At 36.5% G+C, this 23,230-nt stretch overlaps 1 protein-coding gene across 1 annotated transcript in view; it reads left to right on the forward strand.

Annotated features, from left to right (window-relative positions):
• The window catches only part of LOC110385536 (uncharacterized), a 187,923-nt gene that overhangs the window by 64,868 nt on the left and 99,825 nt on the right, over nucleotides 1-23,230 (forward strand). The window contains exon 3 of the mRNA XM_062671953.1: nucleotides 3,865-4,105. Within this exon, the coding sequence (XP_062527937.1) occupies nucleotides 3,883-4,105 (223 nt within the window). The 5' untranslated portion in view covers nucleotides 3,865-3,882. The remainder of the gene's footprint in view (nucleotides 1-3,864; nucleotides 4,106-23,230) is intronic.

A 23,230-nucleotide genomic window follows, 5' to 3' on the forward strand; every position in this document is an offset into this window, starting at 1 on the left:
GAACACATTCAGCTTAGAGGCCAGGGAATCTTACAGAATTATGGTCTATTCTGTAATTAAGATAAGATATAGATAATGAGAAAAGAATATATGAAATCAAGGTGAGCTTAAATTATTATTGTTATGGTTCCTTAATTCATCCGTAATTATAATATCTTGTACTTACCTAGATTATATTAATTCATCCCCCTAAGTCGTAAGAAGTGTTCTAAGTTCTGTTCTCTATACGAGTTGGTGCCACTAGCGTGCTGATTGTCTGCCTAATACAGCAACTATTACAACGTAATAATCTTCCGAGAAATGTTCACCACACTGCGTCTATGGATTCTGTAACCCAATTAGGCTTTTAGCCTTTGTCTAAGTTAATAAAGAAAATCTTTTACATATGATTGAAACATACGAAGACACACATAAGTTACTGGAATTAATAAATTGGTTTACCGTTTCTGCGGTTCCTGAGAACCTTGATATTTCACCAGAGATCAGATTTAAAAGACCAAACATATTGTCTTTAAAAAAGTATTCTTATACATTTTCAGTTTCAATTTTTATTAACGAAGCGTCCTTAAGAGAGATCTCAAGTAAACAATGTTGTTAATGCTTCATATAATGAGGGTAAATAACGAGTAAAAACTGAAACAGACGGGCGTCTGTAAAGGAAGCGGCGTATTTATTAACGCTGCGACACAGCCGGGTAAACAGGGAATCTACTTTATATTAAACCGAGCGGTCCATCAGATGCGCTATTAGCCTGCGTCGACGTACAGATCTCATTAAAACTTATATCGTAGACAGGGCAGTGATTACTCTATTTAGTTTATCAAATAAATTAAATAAGATTTGTGTTTTATTTTTGTATTAATTAGGTTGATTTTGCGTTTTGTAATACTTGAAAATTATATTAATGTGAAAAGTGATTGGGATATGTATAAGTTTTGCTAAAACACCTAATGCATTCGTATAAAGCGTTGACATTTGTTATAATGGCACGAAGCAAATTTCAAGAAAGACGATCAAAGCTTATACCTTAATTGCAGTACTTAACCAGAACTGATATGAGCCCTAGTACTTGGAACCACTGAATGTATAGACAGTATGTTTCCAAAAAAATATTTTACCATGTACGTAATGCATAGCATTTCCTGAGCATTTCCTCTATAGCGTTTCCTGAGATCTCACGGATCGTTTGGAACCTCTGGGTCTGCGGAGGGACTTCGGTTCCCTCTGTATTTTGTACCGTATGTTCCATGGGGAGTGCTCTGAGGAATTGTTCGAGATGATACCGGCATCTCGTTTTTACCATCGCACCGCCCGCCACCGGAGTAGAGTTCATCCATACTACCTGGAGCCACTGCGGTCATCCACAGTGCGTTTCCAGAGGTCTTTTTTGCCACGTACCATCCGGCTATGGAATGAGCTCCCCTCCACGGTGTTTCCCGAGCGCTATGACATGTCCTTCTTCAAACGAGGCTTGTGGAGAGTATTAAGCGGTAGGCAGCGGCTTGGCTCTGCCCCTGGCATTGCTGAAGTCCATGGGCGACGGTAACCACTCACCATCAGGTGGGCCGTATGCTCGTCTGTCTACAAGGGCAATAAAAAAAAAAAAAAAAAAAAAGATCTATAATCCATTTTTTCAAACGAGCTTTAAGGAAAGCTCTCTATTATAAGTAGCGGCTTGGCCATTCCCCTGGCTTTGCTAATGGTTGCTTATGCTTAGATGGGCCGTATGCTCATCTGTGTTCTAAGAAAAGAAAAAAAACCACCTTTTTATAAGGAATAAAGTAGGTAGGTACTTAGCGTGTATTGACTTTTGACTTCCACGATGAAGAAAAACAAGTGTGATTGAATAAAACCTGCATTCACATTGTAATGATTTTATGAACTTTTTAATGGAAAATGTACTTATTTAAATTTTCAAGTTTCATTGATTTCATTAAATTAAAATCTGTGCAAACTTCTTAAGATTCCAAGGCGTCAGTGATAAAATAGGTGAAAAGTCGTTAATAATATGCTCAGTGACACGGACAAATAATAAATTCGTACGAAAAAGAAACGTAACAAGCTAACTTTGAACAAAAATTTGTAATATTCATAAGCTGTGAACACAGCAGAAAGTATTCCTGTCCAAAAGTTTGTTCGAACATATTTTTTTATTAAATTTCTGTTGTCTAAATTGTTTCTATGTCTATGGAATGTCGGCGAATCTCTAATGAAACCGCCTCTGTTTATTCTGCCGATACGAAATGAGAAATGAGTGCAGTAAACCTTAACAATTGCTCGTACCGCACTCGGCGTCTCATGTTTCATGTAATTAAAATTATTAATTAATTTCTGATTAAATAATTAACGAATGTCCAGGAATCACGAGAAGATAATGTATTCCATAAAATATGTTTTTCGCTTCCTGAATAATTCATTAATTAAATTTAAAGCCGATACAAATATTCTCCAAAATACGAAACTCATACAATTCAATAGTCTATAAATAAGTTAATTTGAGTATAGAACTTTGCACTGAAAATGCCCTTAATATTATCGATAATAAATAATAGTTTAAAAAAATAACAAAATACGCTTTTATAGAAATCCAACTAAAAATAGAAAATAAATTTTAATAAATTTGATTTAAATTATTGAATTTGATAAATTTTAATTTTGGATTTCTATATAAGCGCATTTTGTTAGTTTTTTTAAGCTATTATTTATGTTTAATTTTTTAGTTGAATTTAATTTTTTTCATTTTTTTAGTATTGAATTGACATCGTTTCTTAATAAGTATACCAGATTTCGAGTTAATCCGACGTTTTGAAGGGGGTCAAAATCATGTTCAAAGATTCCGTTACAAACATACATACGTTTGAAGCTAATAAAAGTGTATTAAAAATAGTAGCTACTGTAGCGCAGATGGGAGATAGTGGCATAAGGCAATAGAGCATATTAAGCTTCTAGTAAATAGTATAAAGATTGAGTACAAAGTTTGAGGCGGGCACGCAGAGCGAGCGGCGTCGCGGCACAATCCTATGGATTAGTACCGTAACACGCACGCCGTTTGCTCCTGCCAACTTCCTATTTATGTCGGTTCGCTTAACAAACGACTTGTAGGCTCTTTATTACAGTTGTTCTTTTCAGCTCACGAGCTTGTTACCGGCGATCGGTTCATTGTATTTGTTATCGGCAATGCCGTCAACAAATAGCGTTTGTTTGTGATACATTTCGTTAGACGTGGCATGAAAATTGTTTTTATAATACGAAACAGGAAATATGGAATAAAGGTTATAAAGTTTACGAAATATTTCGCAATTCGGAATGTAGTACTTGAGAAAAATTATATTTAAGTTTTATAACGGATAATTGTGTTGTAGTAAATCATAGAATTTTGAAGTCGTCGTGGCCTAACGGATAAGACCGATGTATTCGTGTTGAGCGATGCACCGGTGTTCGAATCTCAGGCGGGTACCAATATTTCTAATGAAATACGTACTCAACAAATGCTCACGATTGACTCCCACGGTGAAGGAATAGCATCGTGTAATAAAAATCAAACCCGCAAAATTATAATTTGTGTAATGACTGGTGGTAGGACTTCTTGTGAGTTCGCGCGGGTGGGAACCACCGCCTTGCCTATTTCTGCCGTGAAGCAGTTATGCGTTTCGGTTTGAAGGGTGGGGCAGTCGATATAACTATACTGAGACCTTAGAACTTATATATCAAGGTGGGTTGCGCATTTACATTGTAGATGTCTATGGGCTCGAGTAACTACTTAACATCAGCGGGGCTGTGAGCTCGACCACCCATCTAAGAAAAAAAAGAAAAAATTTAAAAATCTATGTATGTTACAACAAAATTGTGATCTGTTTGTTACAGATGTGCTAACATAATGGCATGAGCACAAGAATGGAGCGGCCAGGGCGACGCACGAAGACTGGCTCTCTGAGCGGATTATCGGGCGGAGTGCCAAGCTCGTGCGGCGTGCGGCGCCAGCGGTCGCTCGAGTGGGGCGGTGACCGCTACAGCAGTAGTGACGAGGACCGCCCGCCGCAGCCGCCGCCGCTCGCAGACAGAGTCTTCGCTTCGCTTTTAGCACAGGCCACGCAACAGTTTGACGGTAAATAGAAACATAATTACCAAAAAAATCTTTAGGCCTTTTTACCATTTGTAGGCAGCGGCTTGGCTCTGCCCCTGGCATTGCTGAAGTCCATGGGCGACGGTAACCACTCACCATCAGGTGGGCCGTATGCTCGTCTGCCTACAAGGGCGATAAAAAATAAATAAATAAAACGCGTCTATCTCTGCATATGTAGTATATTGTAGATGTCTATGGGCTCCAGTAACCACTTAACACCAGGTGGGCTGTGAGCTCGTCCACCCATCTAAGCAATAAAAAAAAACCATTAGGTTTAAGCAAATCTACTACTAATTTCAATCGTGTATTAACTATAAATCTTGAATCACCGTTTGGTCGTATTGTTCAAATGCTTTAGTTTTAAAAGCGCTTATAAAGTCGTATGTTCACAAAACGTATTTCATTTTATAAGCACGTGACTATTGAAAACAATTAGCATACTGTAGTTATAAAAAGAAAAGTTCAATATGAAAACGCAAGTATTAACAGAAATAAACCATCGCTTTTAAAACGATTTTTCGTAGATGTAGCTACGCTCTACGGCGTAGCGGTATTGGCGACAAAGTTATTTGCCGAGTGACATGGTCGAAGGTCCACATTGTGTTTTAACAAGTGGCATCATTAGTGGCACTCTGAGGAGGGGTATGTATGGGGAGGGGGGACCAATTGATGGGGGAGCACCCTGCGGTGAGGCAAACTTTACACGCAATCCCTACGTAGCTTTGGCCGTCTGTGCCTTGATGAACTCATAGAGAATGCATAATTTCACGGGATTCAGGATTGCTTTTCGTTAACCCCATAAATATGCATTAGGAAAATATTTTATTAAACATTTACTTTCACTATAAATTTGGGAAAATTTTACATGAAGACTTGTAGTAATAAATGAAATTTGTTTTCCAAAATAAACGTTAATGTGTCTCGTTAAAGATAAATTGAAAATGTGCCAAAATTTATCTGAAAAATCACATGTCACATTCTATTTTGCGTAAAAATAAATTTGTTCAAACAACAAATCCATACATGCATACACAGTCGTAGGCTGTGTGATTAAGCAAACAAATGATTTTCATTAAATGCATTCCACTTACATTCGAGTAGAGTTTTGTATTTTCTCGGCATGCACAAAGTATATCTAGGCATTCAACGAGGCAATATTATCATAAAGGCTCGTGTTATTGCGCCACAGATATTGCTCGCTTAGTTTTCTTTGCCTCACTCCATATTATAACAACAATAGCGTTATCTTTCGTCCTGTGAACCGTTTCTAAGTAGCTCTATTAGACGCATCCGTTTTATCCTCCGACCACGGCCCCTTGTTCAGTTCATCCTTTTATTTCTGTCTCTTACGTAGGCTTTTGTTTGTTTTGTTGAGGGATCTTTTTCATTCACTTTCAAACGTTTATTAATTTTTCTAAAAGGATATTGGAAATGTTAGTAGACAGTCTGATTGGAGAAGTGGCATCTTATCTTAATGCCTTTATTTGTGTAGACATACGAAAGAAGAACACTCAAATCCTGTAGATAATATTTCTGTAACAAAGACATTCACTCGGATAAGGGTCTTTAATCACTATATTCATGTAATATCTTTTTAGTACGAATATTACGAGAGAGACGAGTATGAGAGAGAGAGAATTTTGAATATATTTCACTTCCCAAAATAATGCAATGTATTCTAAAGCCGAAACTCCATAGTCAAGTTATTGTTTGAGAAATTATTTCTAAAGTCTACTTTGGATGAACTACTTTGCACCGTTATCTTGTCTTTAGTTTTCTCTAACGATATCTTAGTTATTTATTAACGTTAAAGTCGTAAAAAATCGGGACATGCCATGAACTGTGAATGATAAAGTAAAATATACCTATAATTATCGTTAAAATCAGCTTAAGTGCCCTTCTCTTTATGTTTATGTTTCATGTTGAATGCTATTGATAACAGCTACATTGTTGAGTATTTTTAGCATCAATCCATTGGAATTTTCAATACACAGAAGCGATTCGTATATTTTTGATGTTTTCATAAAACCACTTGTTTTTGTCAATTGTGAATTCTAGGCTATTTTAATGGGCGGTTTGCGGTATGTTTTTAATTGATTATTTCGTTTTGTAAGTATGACAGATTTATCATTTAATTAAGTGGACATAAGTCACTTTCAACGGGTCATGATGAAGCTATTAGAAATTATGAAGAAATTATGCTCTTAATTCTAAATAAAAGAGCGGATGTGTTCTTAGATCGTGAGTGGATTTAGATCCCCCATTTTTGACGCTTGTGAACATCAAGGACCCAAGCTGCCTCACGTAAATTACCGAAGATAACAGAGGGAAGGTAATTTTAAAGTTTGTTAGTACACAGAAGAAATTTTATCTGAAAATGCACTCCAAGGACATCCATCCAATAGGTGTAAAAAGGTACAATTTGTCCCATTTCGACATCCTCCTAGAAGAACACGTGGATTAGTATTTTCGGTGAAGTTATAACACTGTGATATTAATAGTTATGTACATACGCGCCCATAGACATCTACAACGTAAATTCCACTGCCCAGCTTGAGACATGAGTTCTATGTCTCAGCTTTTACAGTATAACGGCTGCCCCGCCCTTCAGACCGAAACGCATTACATATTATAATTTTGTGGGTTTGATTTTTACTACACGATGTTATTCCTTCACCGTGGAAATCAATCGTTAACATTTGTTATGTACGTATTTCATTACAAAAATTGGTACTTGCAGCGGGATTCGAACACCGTTGCATCGCTGGATACGAATGCACCGGACGTCTGATCCTTTAGGCCACAACGACTTCGTAATAAGCACTAAGATTATAGACATAATAAGCATACAGTCAAAGAACAAACAAACCTGTTCATCACACAATGTTTACCCGATATGAAACTCGAACACACGACCCTACTAACTACTGCACCGCCGAGTCAGTTTTTCTTGGTAAAAACAGATTTAAAAGATGTCCATGAACGTTTATATGGAAGGATGCCATATTTCTAGCGTGAAGCGTTTATATGTTCTTATTTGAAGGGCATGATAATGACTGTTGCAATATTCGGAACTTTAACTTTCTCAAGGAGACTATGAGCATCGCTAACCACTTAAAGACAAACAAGTGAGCTCGTAGGTCGAAATACAATAAAAAGTTGGTATATGTAAAGCACACTCAATTACCGGCGGGAAACTACTTTTTAGGTACATTGTATACACAGTGTATCCATAAATATGGTTACAATAAAAAATACCAATAACATTACATTACCTTTCAATTTAGAATATGTCATTTTCATATGAAAATTTATTGTTTTATATAAATTTATTTTTTATTAACAAAAAGTCAAATCAAAATAATTTAACATAACTCAACCCACACAGTAGAACAGATCTTCCAACGCGCTTGAAGGAGGCACAGTCCCCAAGATACTGGCTACGTTGCCTCGTTGGACAGCCAGACTCACTCTCTGCGCAAAGTACCAGCCAGCCTTAGCATCATGTGTAACCTCCTTCAAGCGTTTGGAGATTTCTGTTAAAAATTTCTTTGCTTCAGGGCCCCAAGGGCCCATCGTCTCAACCGCGAAAGGCAAAAAAGAATAAGAAGACCCCAAACCCGAATACTTCCGCTTTTTTGTAATTTCTGCTGAAGCTGCAGCTGAACCGGGGCGGGACAAAGTACCATCTAAATGACAGGGAGCCACAGTATCCACACAAGTAGCATCCCATACCAGGCACCTACCAACTGACCATGGAATCAGCGTGACTCCATCGGGCCTTTTCCCATCTGACCTCAAAATTCCGATGGGTTCCAAGACAGCCGGAACATTGACTGTAGTGAGCGCCCTTCTTATCATATCATTTAAAGACGCGTGTCTTGGAATGCGCCCAGCGCTTTTCTGGCACGAGAGTCCGTGATGTCCAAGCTCATTGACGTACTCGCCACAGACACAGAAATGTGGTACGTTAATATGGGCCCCCAACCGTAAGCCAATTGCTAGCGAGAGAGCGTTGTTGTCCAACAACGTGCCTGTCTTGGACGATGGATAGGCTTGAAGCCAGTAACTTGATTCCTTTTCGGTAACGGCGCGAAAACGAGCAATGTCCACGCTGTTATCATATGACTGTAGTAGCCGTTGCTGTATCCGTTGACAAAGCGGAGTGTCCCAAAGACGCTGCAAATGCGGTAAAGTAGGAAAATCCGCCTGACACAAAGACTGCCAGGCCGATCCAGCCTCCGACACACCCACAATCTCTACGGAACCCATACAAGGGTTGAGAACATTACCGACTATGAGACAGGAGGCGTGTGCAGAAGCAAGAAAGGCCGGCAACGCAACAGCTGATGCTTTACGTACGCCGATACCACCAAAACGTACTGGCAGGACACATTGCTCCCAAGAGAGGTCATCCAAATTACAATTAATTATTTTGCACAGAACACCTTTTATCATTTCATCCAAAGAATTAAGTTTATTATTATGTTTCCATAAGAAAGAACATCTTAACACATATGTAAATTTAGGTACGAATAGACAGTGTCTTATAATGAACAAAGCCATATGAGAGTTAATTTCAAATAAATTGTTGGAACACTGAGAAAATTTATCAATCTGCTCATCAATATACGCGTCGATCGATCCATCCAAAATGGGAGCACCCAGCAACATCAGAGAATTCTCATCAACAACTTTTATGTTGGGCGCTGCGGTATTAAACTTTGCAAAAACGTCAGAAACTGGTACGGAACAACAAGAGGCATTGATAAAAAGCTCACACTTAGCAAAATTGAGCTCTAAACCCAAACTGGCCAAAGCAGATTTTAGATATTCTAAATCCTTTAAGACCGTACCATAAATTTAGGCTGGACTTCAGCTCCCTCAAAACTGGATGTATTCCCAAACTAAAAATCGCCGGACCGAGTGGATCGCCTTGTTGACAACCCGTCGCTGATTCCACAAGGTTCTCCTTATAAACCAGCTTAGATGGATTACCATAGCATTGATAAAGGTAAGGGTAGATAGATGGTATGTGTTCCTTCACTTCTTTAAGAAAAGCATTCCTATCGATACAATTAAATGCATTTTTTAAATCCACCTTCACCAATACTTCGGCACCACCCCCCTTAAGAAAGGTGCGAGCCGCATGTACCGCAGCCTCACAGCCGCCCTTTGTACCGACGCCCAACTGTATCGGCCGGAACATCCCACTCAATATCGGCAGAACCTCTTTGCAGCAAAGCTTGGATACAATGCGGCGCAGTGTACCGCCAACAGCGATAGGCCTAATACCGCCATCTCTCTTCATCAAAGCACACAAATTCGCTCCATACAAAATATCAGCTATACTGTCAGGTACACTTCCCGTCAGCATTAAATTAACAAGCGAGACTATACTTTTAAGTAAAGACCGCCCGACATCACCAGCAGAAACATTGATTAAATCCTTGAAATGCTGCGGGGATAGACCATCCAGTCCGCCTGCTGAACCGTTTTTAAAAGATGTAATTGTGGTGAGAACGTCATCAAGAGACACACGAGGCAAAGTTGTGGAAGACTGTGGTGGCGGCACATTAACAGGTGTTAAAGGTGCAGGATGTTTCGACTTCAACGCCAGAAGAGTGTCGGCATTATTCGGAGCTAGAGGATCTGATGAAAATAATAGTTGTGAGGCACCCTTTAAATCTCCATCACTCACTTTCCCCTCAATTTTTGCAACTTTATTAAATGGACGCTGTTGCTTGTCATAATTTACCCCATCATCCAACAAAGTCTTATTGGAATTATTCTTACAATTATCCTTAATTTTTTGATTTTTTAGTAAGTGAATGGGAGTTATTGCTCTGTTTATCTACATGCAAAATTCTATATGCAAATGATAAAAGATCTTCCCAACTTATGACATTATTGTCATGTAAAACTTGATCAATGTTTTTTTTAAGTTCCTCGGCCACCATAACCCTGGCTCCACGAGGAACTCGTTTAACAACCGGCGAATTGTTTTTATAAAGGCTCAGTTTCTTCCATAACGGGACCACGGAAACCCTATTATCCCTCGATGAACCAGGACATAGGGTATTTGGAACTGACTCAGCTTTGTGGATTCTACCTGTATGAATTTTTAGACCCCTATTACCTTTAAAATACCGTAAACATTCGTCACATTGAGTAAGACCAGCAGGAAAAGTATTCGGATTTGGCGGTAGCGGTTGTGAGTGAGACATATTATTTTAAACATATTATAAAATCTTTAACATGTAGCTAACTAAGTTAATAACTATTGTAGAAAAGTAAAATTAGAAAATGATAATAGTAATAAAGCTATAACAATTCCATTTAAATATGTCAAATTAAAAACAATACCAATAAAATATATTTGAATGATAACAATAATATTCCAAAATAACTAAAAATCATGTCAATAAAATCAATTTTGCAAATTAAAAAATAAAATTTAAACTAATTTTGTAAAATTTTACATCAATATTGACTTAATTATTCTTTAAATAAATAAAAAACAATAAAAAAATATAAAATTAGAAAACGACATTTTGACGAATATAACCATGGGCTCGAACGCGGTAACTCCTTCACTGCGTACTTGATTTCATTGTTCACACCGCTAGACCAGGCGTATTGCTTGCATATGAAGTGAATGTTCCTATGATATTGATATTTTCTTGATCGACGGTATCTTGTAGTCAAATGTAATGATGCACCCCGTTATTACGAAGATGGATGTGTGATTTACGGGGATACTTGATAGCTAGAAAATACCCAATATTGCTGCCAAGTTCAGACTCTTCTGCCGCATTGATAGCGTAAACACTTCACTTCTTTCACTTCACTTCACTAGTTGTAACGTAAACAACACACAGCTGTTAATCAGCTGATTTGTACGTAAGGTTGACGAAACGTTTCTTTCTTACGAAACACCCTTATATTTATCTTCTGTCATCGAAAACACTTGTACTGTATATTTAGGACAGGTACAATGAATTTTAGTGATTATATTTACAAAATCACAGGTTTACAATTTTTAAAAGCTAATTTATGTACGAGCGGTGTTTACGCGGGCAATGTTGCCAGCAGCTTTTGCAATTTAGCAATTTATTGTTTTATCAATTTAGTACCGGTCTTTGTTAGTATTATTGTGATACTAAAATGATGTGGGTGGTAAAGTGAACCGAATTACCATGATAGCATTCATTACACAAAGTAGGCATGAAGCCAAGTACAATTTATGATACTCCGCTTGGTATTAGACGTATGTATGTTTCTGTATCAGGCCATTGATATAAGACATACATTACATACACTGTTTCAGACAGAATCAATGACAGAAAAAAACTTCTTACTCTTAATATAGTATTCGTAGTAAAATGCGATCATGCTTTCCTTCCCACTTTGATAAAGCGGCACGACACGAGAACCCTCTCATCGTGGCCGCCGGTAGCTACATTCCCGATCCTGCGGACAGAATGGAAAGCAGTCGACGTCGCCCCAAACACGTCATTTCGGATCCTCCCGATCCACTAACGGTGCTTTTAGGTACCTCAAGCACCGGGTATCGTTCTCATCCAACTCGTCGCTTGCGGGCTCGAAGGCTCGAAGGGCTCGACGTGTAAATTAACCCTCAGACACAGCCCACTGAGTTTTTCGCCGGATCTTCTCAGTGGGTCGCTTTTCCGATCCGGTGGTAGATTCTGCGAAGCACGGCTCTTGCTAGTTCGTGTTAGCAACGTCGCCAGGTTTGAGCCCATGAGCTCACCTACTAGTCAAGGCTACGCTGATATAGCCTCTCAAGGCTCTCAGCTTACGTAGGAAAAAAAAAGCTTTCCTTCAAAGAAAGAATCCAAAGAATTTTTTTTAAAAGGAAATGTTTTATCTAGTGAAACAAACGTTGTATTTAGAAACAATTCACATATTTTAAGAGATGACTTAAAAGTCACAGCTTAAATCCTGTTATTATTATATTTTGTCGTGCGCTAAGAGATGGTAAAAAAAAGAATATAGTTTTAAAATCAAAACAACCACACAAGTTCTTAGACAGTGAGCAAAAGAAAGGCACTGTAAAATATATTTGGTTGGGGTGTTAGCTATATAATAAAATAAATCAAATTAAATCGTAAATGGAGTTCTCTTACTTCTACAAGAGCGTTGCATTGAAAGTAATGAACCCAACAAACAGGAGTAGATAAGTACGAGGGAATCTATGGCGAAGCCAGCAACTTTCATTTATTTTGTATTTTTCTTTCCACAAACGATATTGCTGGTATTATTAGAGGCAAGCCCAGTAAGTAAGCAATATCTCCGGTCGCGTTCCATAAGAATCTTCATAGGATACGGCCCGTTATTGCATGGAAATTCTTAGGCGTGCAACTTCATTGAGTGACTCTTTTGTATAAAGGTTCCGCCCCGTGTTCCTCGGTTATTGTTTTCAAAAGCGAAGGGAGGCACCTGATATTGCCTTCCCTGAATTATAAGCAGGTTTATTCAATTAAGCGAAGTACGCCGACGTCTGTGTTGTAAGCGCGCATGAAAAAAACCTTGCTAAGTTAGAGTCTGGTCATTGCGGGACGAGAGATGAATTAATTTCCTTAAATCTTATACATAAATTGGTGAAGCTTTAGTGAGCACTGAGCGTCAGACCTAGAAAACGACGTGTCATGAAAAATAGCACCGCGGAATATCGTGGATGTTTTGTAAACTTTGGTTGAGACGAAATTCGATAGAATTATGATAAATGTATTCACCGTGACAGGTGGTTTTGTAAAGGTTGGTATATGAGAGAGGCACGCTTTGCTAACATTATTGACATTTTATTGAGTCGTGTCTGAGCAACGGAAGTTAACCATAAATATGGGCAGGGTTGACAGGATCAACCTGACAGGTTGTATTAATATTTAAAAAATGAAGTCAACGATGATAAGCTATGGTGTTTTTTAGTTTTTGCGTTAAATACACAGCAATAAATTTGTGTAATTTGCATGCTTTTACTTTTGTATTCATTAATAACAGTAGCTTCTTTGCGGGAATCACGTTTTTATATTAGACGTTTTTCATTACTTTTAACTAATCACATATTGCTGATTTACCTTTAAGCTTCTATTATATCTATATATTAATACGTGAAGCAAAAACTTTGTATCCCTTTTTACGAAAATTGCGCGGACGGAGGAGTATGAAATTTTCCACACTTATAGAGAATATAGAGAAGAAGTGCACAATGCTATTACTTTTTTTTTTTTAATGCATATAAGATACATTAGATCAATAAAGAAAACACTACATACCATGTATTTGACGCACACACGCATGCATACTATTTATTGTCAAACTTTTGTTCTTGACGTCTATTGTCAAATTGAGATTAAATATTGTTTGTCGTTGTTAATATTTTTTATAGTGTAGTCTTGGCGAAATTTGTGATTATAGAAGTATAAAATACAATCATAATAGTGTACAAACTTACAATTCCAATTAATTATAGTCGAATTTCGACTACTGCGGGACCACTAGTTATTATAGTTTTCTTTCCATTTATTCTAGTTAAAAAATGAGCATTTCTAAAAAAGATGTTGTATACCTTTTTGTGAAATAAAGTTAAGCCGGATGTGCTCTTCACTCATTAAAACCACAGTGATAATGTTTTTTTATTATTATTATTATTTATTACCAATAAATTCAAGTATGTAATAGTTTGTAGCCGACGAGAGGCGTGTTCAAATCTAATTATAATTAGCGCCAACCCTCATCAAACAGTCATTCATGTGGCTTCACAAATTAAATCACCAGTAGTTGTGGTGCTGTGTGAGCGACAACCTTTAGGCTATATTCACAATAAACTACCCTTGCTTAAAGGGTCATATGAAATTTATAACTTAGTTTAATTAACTAACTTCACTACATAGTATTTTTTCAAACACTTCTAAATATCGTGCCCATAACGACTATTTTGTTGTTGTTATGTTGTGATGTTGTTATACTGTAGCTCTGATTATATTTAAATAAATTTATTTGTTATATAATAGTTTTGTAAATTTTCAGATTTTTTATTAATTATCCAAATGATAATCAAAAAACGTACATTAAAAGAACTCCCAAAAACTGTTCCCAGTCGTTCTAGAGTGATGCACTTGCCAATGCAATGGACAGCATTTAATTTGACTTTAATAACAATTTATTCTTTAGTTTTCGTTGTTTATAAAATATTTGTATGTAAATTTCCCTTAATAGGCAATAAAACTGTCACTAACGAACATGCGGGTTGATATCGCAGCCGCAAATGTAGATAAGTCAGCCTTGTACCTACTACTGGATTACTACTATGAATGCAATAAACTTTTCACTCAACAATTTAATATTATGATTTTCTTTTATTGAAAATTATACGATACAGTGTTATTTCAATATTCAGAATAATAATTTGAATTATATAAACTTGTCACTGACTAGTAATCAGTGAAGACATATTTAGTAGACAATATTGAATCCAGGTCATGCTTCTCGTGACTATGGCTGAAGGTAGGAAATAGTTAAATTTATTGAACGTCGCGTACGCCACGTTTCGTGCACTGATTATTATTAAACAGAAACATTTGAAACATGTTATTAAACAGAAGATGTCTATAGTGTAAGCACTTCAAAAGATAAGTCATGAAGCTCCCCTTTAAATCACTACATAGTATAAAACAAAGTCGCTTTCTCTGTCCCTATATCTGTCTGTCCCTATGTGTATGCTTAATCTTTAAAACTACGCAACGGATTATGATGCGGTTTTTTTTAATAGATAGAGTGATTGAAGAGGAAGGTTTGTATGTATAATAACATCCATAAACTAGTGGAGAAATCAATAATAAATTACAGTTTCCGAAGCGAATCGAGGGCAGGTCGCTAGTAAAATATAAAATTTTGGTTCCTTGATAGTAATAATATAATTAAAATTTGTAAATATTGACTCATTCATATAAGCTATCGAAGTCTTTGCCGCTGGATGAATACCATCCAACTTCTACCTCAAAGATATTCATCAAGTTTATTAGAATATTCGTGAAAAGCTTTATCCTACCACTTGTCCTGTTATTCATACCAATCGTAGATCAAAAGTTTACAAAGCTTATAATATTCAATTCCAAGCTTATAATCGAATTTAGTAGGTATTCGATGATTAGATTTAATCTATTGTAATTTGTTTTATTAATGTGTCTTAGACGAAAAATGTTTCAAGGATAAGCCTTATTTTTCATTTAGAAATAAATCTTTTCAATACGAGTTTGGATAATTCGATCAAAGCGACTGCGAATAACTTATCCAAATAAATGAGTATTTGTTCTATTTTAAATATTACATTTAAACAATATTTAGAGAGCTCTAATGAAATTCACGACATTGAAAACACATGTTATATTACATTATTATTATTATATATATATTTCTTTTTTTTATTACTTAGATGGATGGACGAGCTCACAGCCCACCTGGTGTTAAGTGGTTACTGGAGCCCATAGACATCTACAACGTAAATGCGCCACCCACCTTGAGATATAAGTTCTAAGATCTCAGTATAGTTACAACGGCTGCCCTACCCTTTAGACCGAAACGCATTACTGCTTCACGGCAGAAATAGGCAGGGCGGTGGTACCTACCCGCACGCACTCACAAGAGGTCCTACCACCAGTAATTACGCAAGTTATAATTTTGCGGGTTTGATTATATAATGTTAGATTGTAAATTAAAACTAATTTCACATTGTAGAGATCAAAGAATATGCTGACGTGAAAGATGCCTTAAACAAGCGATGTACGAGTATATGTATAAGCAATGTTCCACAGTCCTAAGTTAGGATTTAAATTTAGTATCCGGAGCGCTATGACATGATCTTTTAAACGAGATTTGAAAAGAGTTCTCAAGGGTATGTAGTAGCTTAGCTTGGTTCACGATCGGCAGTAATCACCAAGATCGGCTCCAATGCAAGTTCATACTTACATTATCGACTAGAAATCCACCGAGAAAATTCTACAAATCTATTGATTTTGACTTTAGATGTAGCTTTTCGTATGAACAGACGAGAAATTGTTAGGTGTTTGCTTTATTAAACGCTTTGTGTTTTAGTACATTTTGTTAGTGGAAATGAAGCGGGTGGAAACTACAATAGAAACGATATTGTTATACTCTAAACTTGGGAGACGTTTTCTTAAAAAAATGTCAGATTAATTCGATAAAAATACCTTTAACATAACAAAGATTCTAAGTGTATAAATATCCAGAATTATTCCCTTTATCATTCAAAAATAATTCATCTACTTAACTTTTTCTTTTATGCTAAAATTCTTTGAAGTCGAGGAAAGCTTCCAAAAAGTAATTTTATTAATTACGAGTCAAGAATTCAACGAAGTTCCGAGGCGGAGAGGTTCTTTCTTTTGCAGAGCAATCCATTATCTTATGAAGATTTAGAAATTCCAGCGGTGAGCACACAGCGTCACGTCCGCTCGGCGATTATTTGTTAATCATTCCGCCGTCACTGCATCTTGTTTAAATAATTTTATTAATAATTTCATTTAGCAAACATGCCATGAAACTGTTTAAACAAAGTAAGGAATACCTACAAATTATTTACTTGTTAACTGTTATGTTTCCGGAAATTATTTGAACGTACTCTATAGCGCTGGAAAGTTATTAAACATGTTTTGGAATTCGCATTAATAATATAGACAAAGCCGCAATGTATTTTGCAGAAGGTCTCAAAGTTCGGTGCGAGCGGTGCGGCATCGTTCTATAAGAAAACAAAGGGTAGAGGGTCGGTCCGGTGCCCTACGGCCATTTTCTCTGTAAATGTTGCCGTACTTCTCTTTGTCGTTTTGTTCATTGGGAGGTCACGGGAGGGCACCATAGACAACCTCATTTACCCTCTTTACCAGAGTGCTCGCATTTGACTTCGTGAAACCGCAAGCGTGGCAGTAACAGGTAAGTAACTTTAACGGGTCATTAACGTTCAAATTATGTTTTATTTGAGAGACCCGATGTTCATTTTATTAATGACTTCTATGTACGAACCGCTGTATCTGTTTTAAAGTGTTCCTTGAAAGGTTTGGTAATGAAACGAATGATTTTTGTTTTGTCGTTTTGAATTTTAAACATACAACAACAACCACAAATTTTTGGTAGTGCTTGGTTCGGAAAAAAATTGATATCCCTCGTCGCACTCAGTAAATATTTGTGTAGTCAAATTTTTAAAACGGAAATGGTCTAATCCTAGAAATTTTATTTCTTTATTGTTTTGATAGGTGAAAGAGTTATCATCAGCTTAGAGTCCGCAGATATCACATTGTGATTGCCACTATCGCTTTAATACGTGTGGTCGAATCTTCAAATTTCATTATATAACGGTTCTATAACCTTCAAACTAGAGCAATTCTCTACTGTGCCCTAGAAAATGACCGCATAGTACTACTTACAAGTGTGTGCTTACAAGACGCCCTGCCTCTTGTAATTATTCGTATGTATCAGAAATTAGGGAGAGGAGGGGGTGGTAAATTTTTAAAACATGCTTTTATTTCTTAATCGTGGAAGTCTTTCGTGAACATCTGTTAAGAACACCGCCGTGGTCGCATCGCATAACACCGGGCGTCGTATCCTTTAGGCCACGGCGACGTCACATTGAAATCAATTGAAATTAGTTCTCTGACTTGTTTCTGATACTCTAAATAATATAAATAAGAAAATAAAGTATTAGAATAAAATAGAAACCGGTGATTTTAAAGTCAATGTCATTTAAAAATAAAACCACTGATACAAAAATACTTTGTGATTTCTTAAACATTTCTGCAAGTTTGTTATCGTTTCTTAACTATTTAGCTCTGAAGATTTTTTTTAATTATGTATGTACATACAAATAAATTAATGTTGTTCTGAATATAAAGGACTGATAAATAACAACAATACGGTACCCATGTGAAAATAAAGAGTAAATATGTAGATATAGAGAATTTCAATAATCCCCATAGGTTTGTGATGAGCGCCACGCACGTGCCTCGGATTACGCGTAATTGATGGGGCCGGTGTCTAATCTCAGCACTTTGCTCTGTTCGAGAGCTCCAATAAAAATATGAGAAACGACAAACACCAACTGTACACACAAAAAACTAAAAGCGGGAAAAATCGAAATATCTCATCGTTACCAAAAACTGTGTTGAGTTCTACGTATTATTTGCCAAATCTCGCGTTTTTCATCATTTTGCTCTTATATTAATTTTAGTTTTAAGAAGTTATATTATTTAAAATTGTTGCTAATTTATTTTTTGCATTGCAACCAATTTAAAAGGCAAATCAAGCATCTCTTTCTGACTGTGTTATTTGCTCAAATATTTAATTTAATTTGTGCATATTTATGTTTCAAGTTTATTTGTATTATATTTTACAACGTAATTATGCGAGTATATACACACTTTTTACATTAATTTAAAATACTCTTGTATATGTTAAACTTGTACAAACCATTTTCTGCTCATTTTTTTTTTCGTGTATTTTTTTTGTAAAATAAAGATTATTTAAACAAAAAATTTGAAATGTTTATTATGAAAATTATCGATATCAAACCTTGCCTTCAAATCCAATCTCTAATAAGTTATAAGTAAAGAATTATCCGTGTTCCACATTAATTCTTAGGGTGTAAGTTTACCGACGCTCCGTCGCTGTGGCTGGCAGTATTCGCGTGAGCTCCTTATCTGCAGATATTTAAATTCCAGCCTGAACCTCCAAATAGTTCAAATTAAATGGAGCTTGTAAATTAAGTGTTGCTATCACGAAATCCCAGGGAAATAGCTGTAAGTGGTTTTTGTGCGATCTAGCGTTTTATCTGACTTTGATGACGATGTTTAGTTTGTAAATTAACGCTGTTCTAAGATTTATGCTTTTGTTTGTCTCGAAATCGAGCACATGGGTCATTAAGGTTTACTTTGTGTAATTTACAGACTTAAATCTCCCATACGCATTTTAATTAGTTTACCGTTAGGCACTTGTCATTGCCATATAACCGAATGAAATACCATCGGAATTGTGAGACACGGTGGGATGGGAAATACGAAGAAACTTTTATTCTTCAATAAACTGGTGTATGGAAAGACTGTTCCTATAAAATAGTGCTAATCTTATGAGGGAAAGGTGATGTCCAATATTATAATCAGTACACAGGAAAACAGTTGATGGTACCCAAACGATATAAGTGTAGGTTTTTTTCTTGCTTAGTTGGGTGGAGGATCTCACAGCCCACTTGATGTTAAGTGTTAACTGGAGCCCATATACATCAACAAAGTAAATGCCGCCACTCACCTTATAGTATGAAGTCGAAGTCTCAATTGAATAGTGAGGTAGCTGTGCCTTGCTTCAAACACAGCAGAAACAGCATAAAAGAAAGTACTTGCTTGTGCCGGCATGCAATACGCTTTACCAAAAATATTACACAATGCATATTTCTTTTTATTTTCGACGACCTGGTAAGAACCGCTGGGTCACTTTAGATGCAGGTGGGAACGGACCGGCTGCACTGGAGATCACTTGGAGAGGCCTATGTTCAGCAGTGGACAGTGGACAGGCTGAGATGATATTTCTTACTTTTAAGAGCTTTGATAACGGTCTTAATTGACAATAAACTAGAAAAACAGATACATAATAAGTCAAGGTATATTTAATCTACAACAAAATTACCAATATTCTAGATAAGGTGAACGTAAATTGAATGAAACTTCACGAATATAAAAAAAAAAAAAACTCAAACGTTGTGGGTCACGAGAAAAACTATTCGCTTCCATCAATAATAAATAATGCAGACAGATATTAAACCGAAAACAAATATAGGTATGATGAGAAACAGCAGACAGTCGGGAGGAGGTACGGATGCGGGTGGGGAGGGACTGGCTGCGATCGCTCTCTCGGGCAAACAACCGACGATTGAATGTGAAAATTTAATTCAGGTCATTTTCATCGCAACAGTAAAGGAATCTATTATTTTTCCCTGAAGAAGGCTATTATTCAACAAATATTTTAACCGGCTTTAAGGACCCGTTCGAATTCGAAGGAAATCCGACTTAAAAGGAAAAGATTTTAGCTATTTATTTAAGCATGTGTTTTATGCGTTCGTAAATAGATTACCGGTTTGAGATGCCGCTTGAATTATCTTTGTACATCTTTCAATCTACAATTTTCGAGGAAAGCCTGTTCCTGTTTAATTCATTTCTTGTGAACACATACATATTGCTGTGATTACAAAGAGCTATGAGCGAAATATATTCCTCTGTTATTTCAGCTTTATGTTTAAGTTGTATAATTTAAGTAAAGCAGAACTCCCTCTTCTGCAAACAACTGTTAGTGGTTGTTAATTCGCATTGTTGCTACGTGCAGGAGGTGAAAGTTTATTATTCTAGGCTGCTTTGTTTCGTTCGTGACGGAGTTTTAATACATTTTTAATTTAGTTACATACTGTTTTTAGTTGGTAATTGGATGATTTATGTCAATTTATGATATCCATCACCACAACAAATCGTATATGTTATTACTAGCTGTCGCGTAATTATATAAAATTGATTATATTTGATATCAGCCGGATGATAGAGTTACCATTGCTCATGGACATCAGCAATGCCAAGGACACAGCCGAGCCTGCTCTACCTACTCATAAGAACTCTCCTCGAACCTTGTTTGAAGAAGTACCTACATGGCTCTCGGCAAACACCATGGAAGGAAGTTCATTCAAAGAAATATCTGGAAATGCACTATGGATGAACACATTGCTCTCAGATAGTTTGATTGGATTCTGTTACTGCGGCGAGCGGTGCGACGGTAAAAAGGATCATCTTAAACAAATCCTCAGAGCTGCTCATGGAATATACGGCACAAAGTACAGAGAGAACCAAACTCCTTCTGTAGATCCAGAAAATCAAATCATAGTAGCTAGTATTTGGGAAATCCAGCCCAGAGATTGGAACAACAATCCAGGCGAGGCAAGTCCTATGCTTCGTAAAGCAAAGGTTATTGTTGATGGTATGGCATCTTGCGAGACCACTGGGTAGGTATTTCTACTGTGTCAGTATAATATATTGTAATATTGCTTAGAATTAGAAATTTTTTGGCATATAAATTGAAAAGCTATTTGTATATGTATTGTGGAGTAAATAAATGTATTTATTATTATTATTATTACATTGCGCGCCCCCTATGCGCGGGGACCTCGTAGGAGGTTCGGCCCCCGGCCCGAAAAAAAGGCGTGGAATACCTCTTTACTCGTTTGAGAATTTCCAAGATTTTAGAAACCTATATGGTTTTATCTATCACATTTCCAATTCGATACTAACACTGATTCAAATATCGACTCCAAGAATCCCAAATTTTCAAAACGGATTCGAGGGCAAGCCTAAATGAATTTGAATATCAGCGCTAAACCTATTAGGTGTATGGTGTCATAAATCTCACCACCAGTGTTCAAGATAGAGATTAGAGGAAGGATTAAAGGAATTTAAGTGAAACTATTGATAATAATGGATAAGGAGGCAAAAACTGAGGTAAGGCTCGAATATCTTAATTTAATTTATTAATAATGAATGAATAAATTAATTTTAAACTGGTGGTAGGGTTCTGTATAGAAGCCCGCCCGGGTTGGTACCACCGTCCTGTCTATTTCTGCCGCAAAACAGTAATACTGTGTTCCGGTCTGAAGGACAGGATAGCCGGTGTAACATACATAAGGCTGCCCATCCAGGCCAGGATAGGCAGCGCATCTGAGTCACTGATGTAGTTTGGATGTCTATGGGCGACGGTTATCATTTCCCATCAGATGAGCCGTAAGCTCGTCGAAGTTCGATCTTCGAATTAAAAGTCAGACGGGCTATTTTCACGTGAAATCTTCAAGCTCAATCATTTTTGAAATCTTCAAATAGTTCCCGCTCATCTAGTTTCAGTCAAATCTTCGTTTTATCTTGGTCAGAAATACAGCTGCATTTGTAAAGGCTGGAGACAAAAGACTGAAAAATGCAAATTCCATTGAGGGCGACGACAAACTGCGACCACATCTCTGGCATATAAATGCAACTTAACTTGTCAAAGTTTAAAGCTGTGCTAATGAGTGCTAGACATCGTGACAAAATTGTATTGTATTTTGTTTTATTTCGATTTTTTTTGGACACCCTCTGAAGTATGTTTTCGGTTCGGATAGAAATAATACATTAAATTTATTATAGGATAAAGACTTTTAACATTTGATTATGATGTTTCGGATAACGAGAATCAAAGAAGAAGAAAAGTCAATTTCAGTCAGAAATGTCTTCCCGCCATAATTCCTTCAAAATTTTGTGGGTCAAATATTATATATTCTAAACTCAAATTCATAGTTAATAACTTCGCCAGCGTTATTAAGGTATTATCATATCTCACGCGAAGACAGCTGTATGATACCTCTCTTCGATTAAATTAGTCGATTAAATTTTCATATTCAATCTTCAGTTGTTTACTAGGGGAGGCGTCGTGTTGATTCTACAAAAACGTTTGCACTATTTACTTGAACTTTATTTCTTAGAGCTTAAGGTCCAATATCAGCTGAGGGTGTTTTAGACATCTATTCCCATACGTATGTAATCTAAGTTAATAGATTTTTTTTTATAGCTCGAGGCACACTTTTTTAGTTCTAGTTCAACGATAGAAATTCGACCAAAATCATTTATACGTCCAGATTTAGATTCACTTACATTTTGGGCCATTTTTAGTACATTTTTTTTCGTTTTGTTTTCTTTCGTATTTGTTAAAAAAAATACGTAGTTAAAAAAAATCAAATACAAAATTTCGACAATAGCTATTAAAAAAAAGGGAATTCGGTTGCCGAACAGAGGAGATTATAGTACTTAACTGTTTTGTTTTTGCATATACATACTCGTATTATATGCGTGAAGGTTAAGAGAAAATATTCTTATATATGATTGTCCATAGCATAAACTAATGTTAAACAGTTACCACAGGCTATATAGTTATTTTTTATGCTAAGGTCGTTGAATGAGCTCACAGGCCATCTGATTGATACTCATTGCCCATCATATCCCGTAGACGTCCCAAGGTTGCTGC

This window comes from Bombyx mori, chromosome 13 (genome assembly GCF_030269925.1).
Source record: "Bombyx mori chromosome 13, ASM3026992v2".
Taxonomy (NCBI): Eukaryota; Metazoa; Arthropoda; class Insecta; order Lepidoptera; family Bombycidae; genus Bombyx; species Bombyx mori.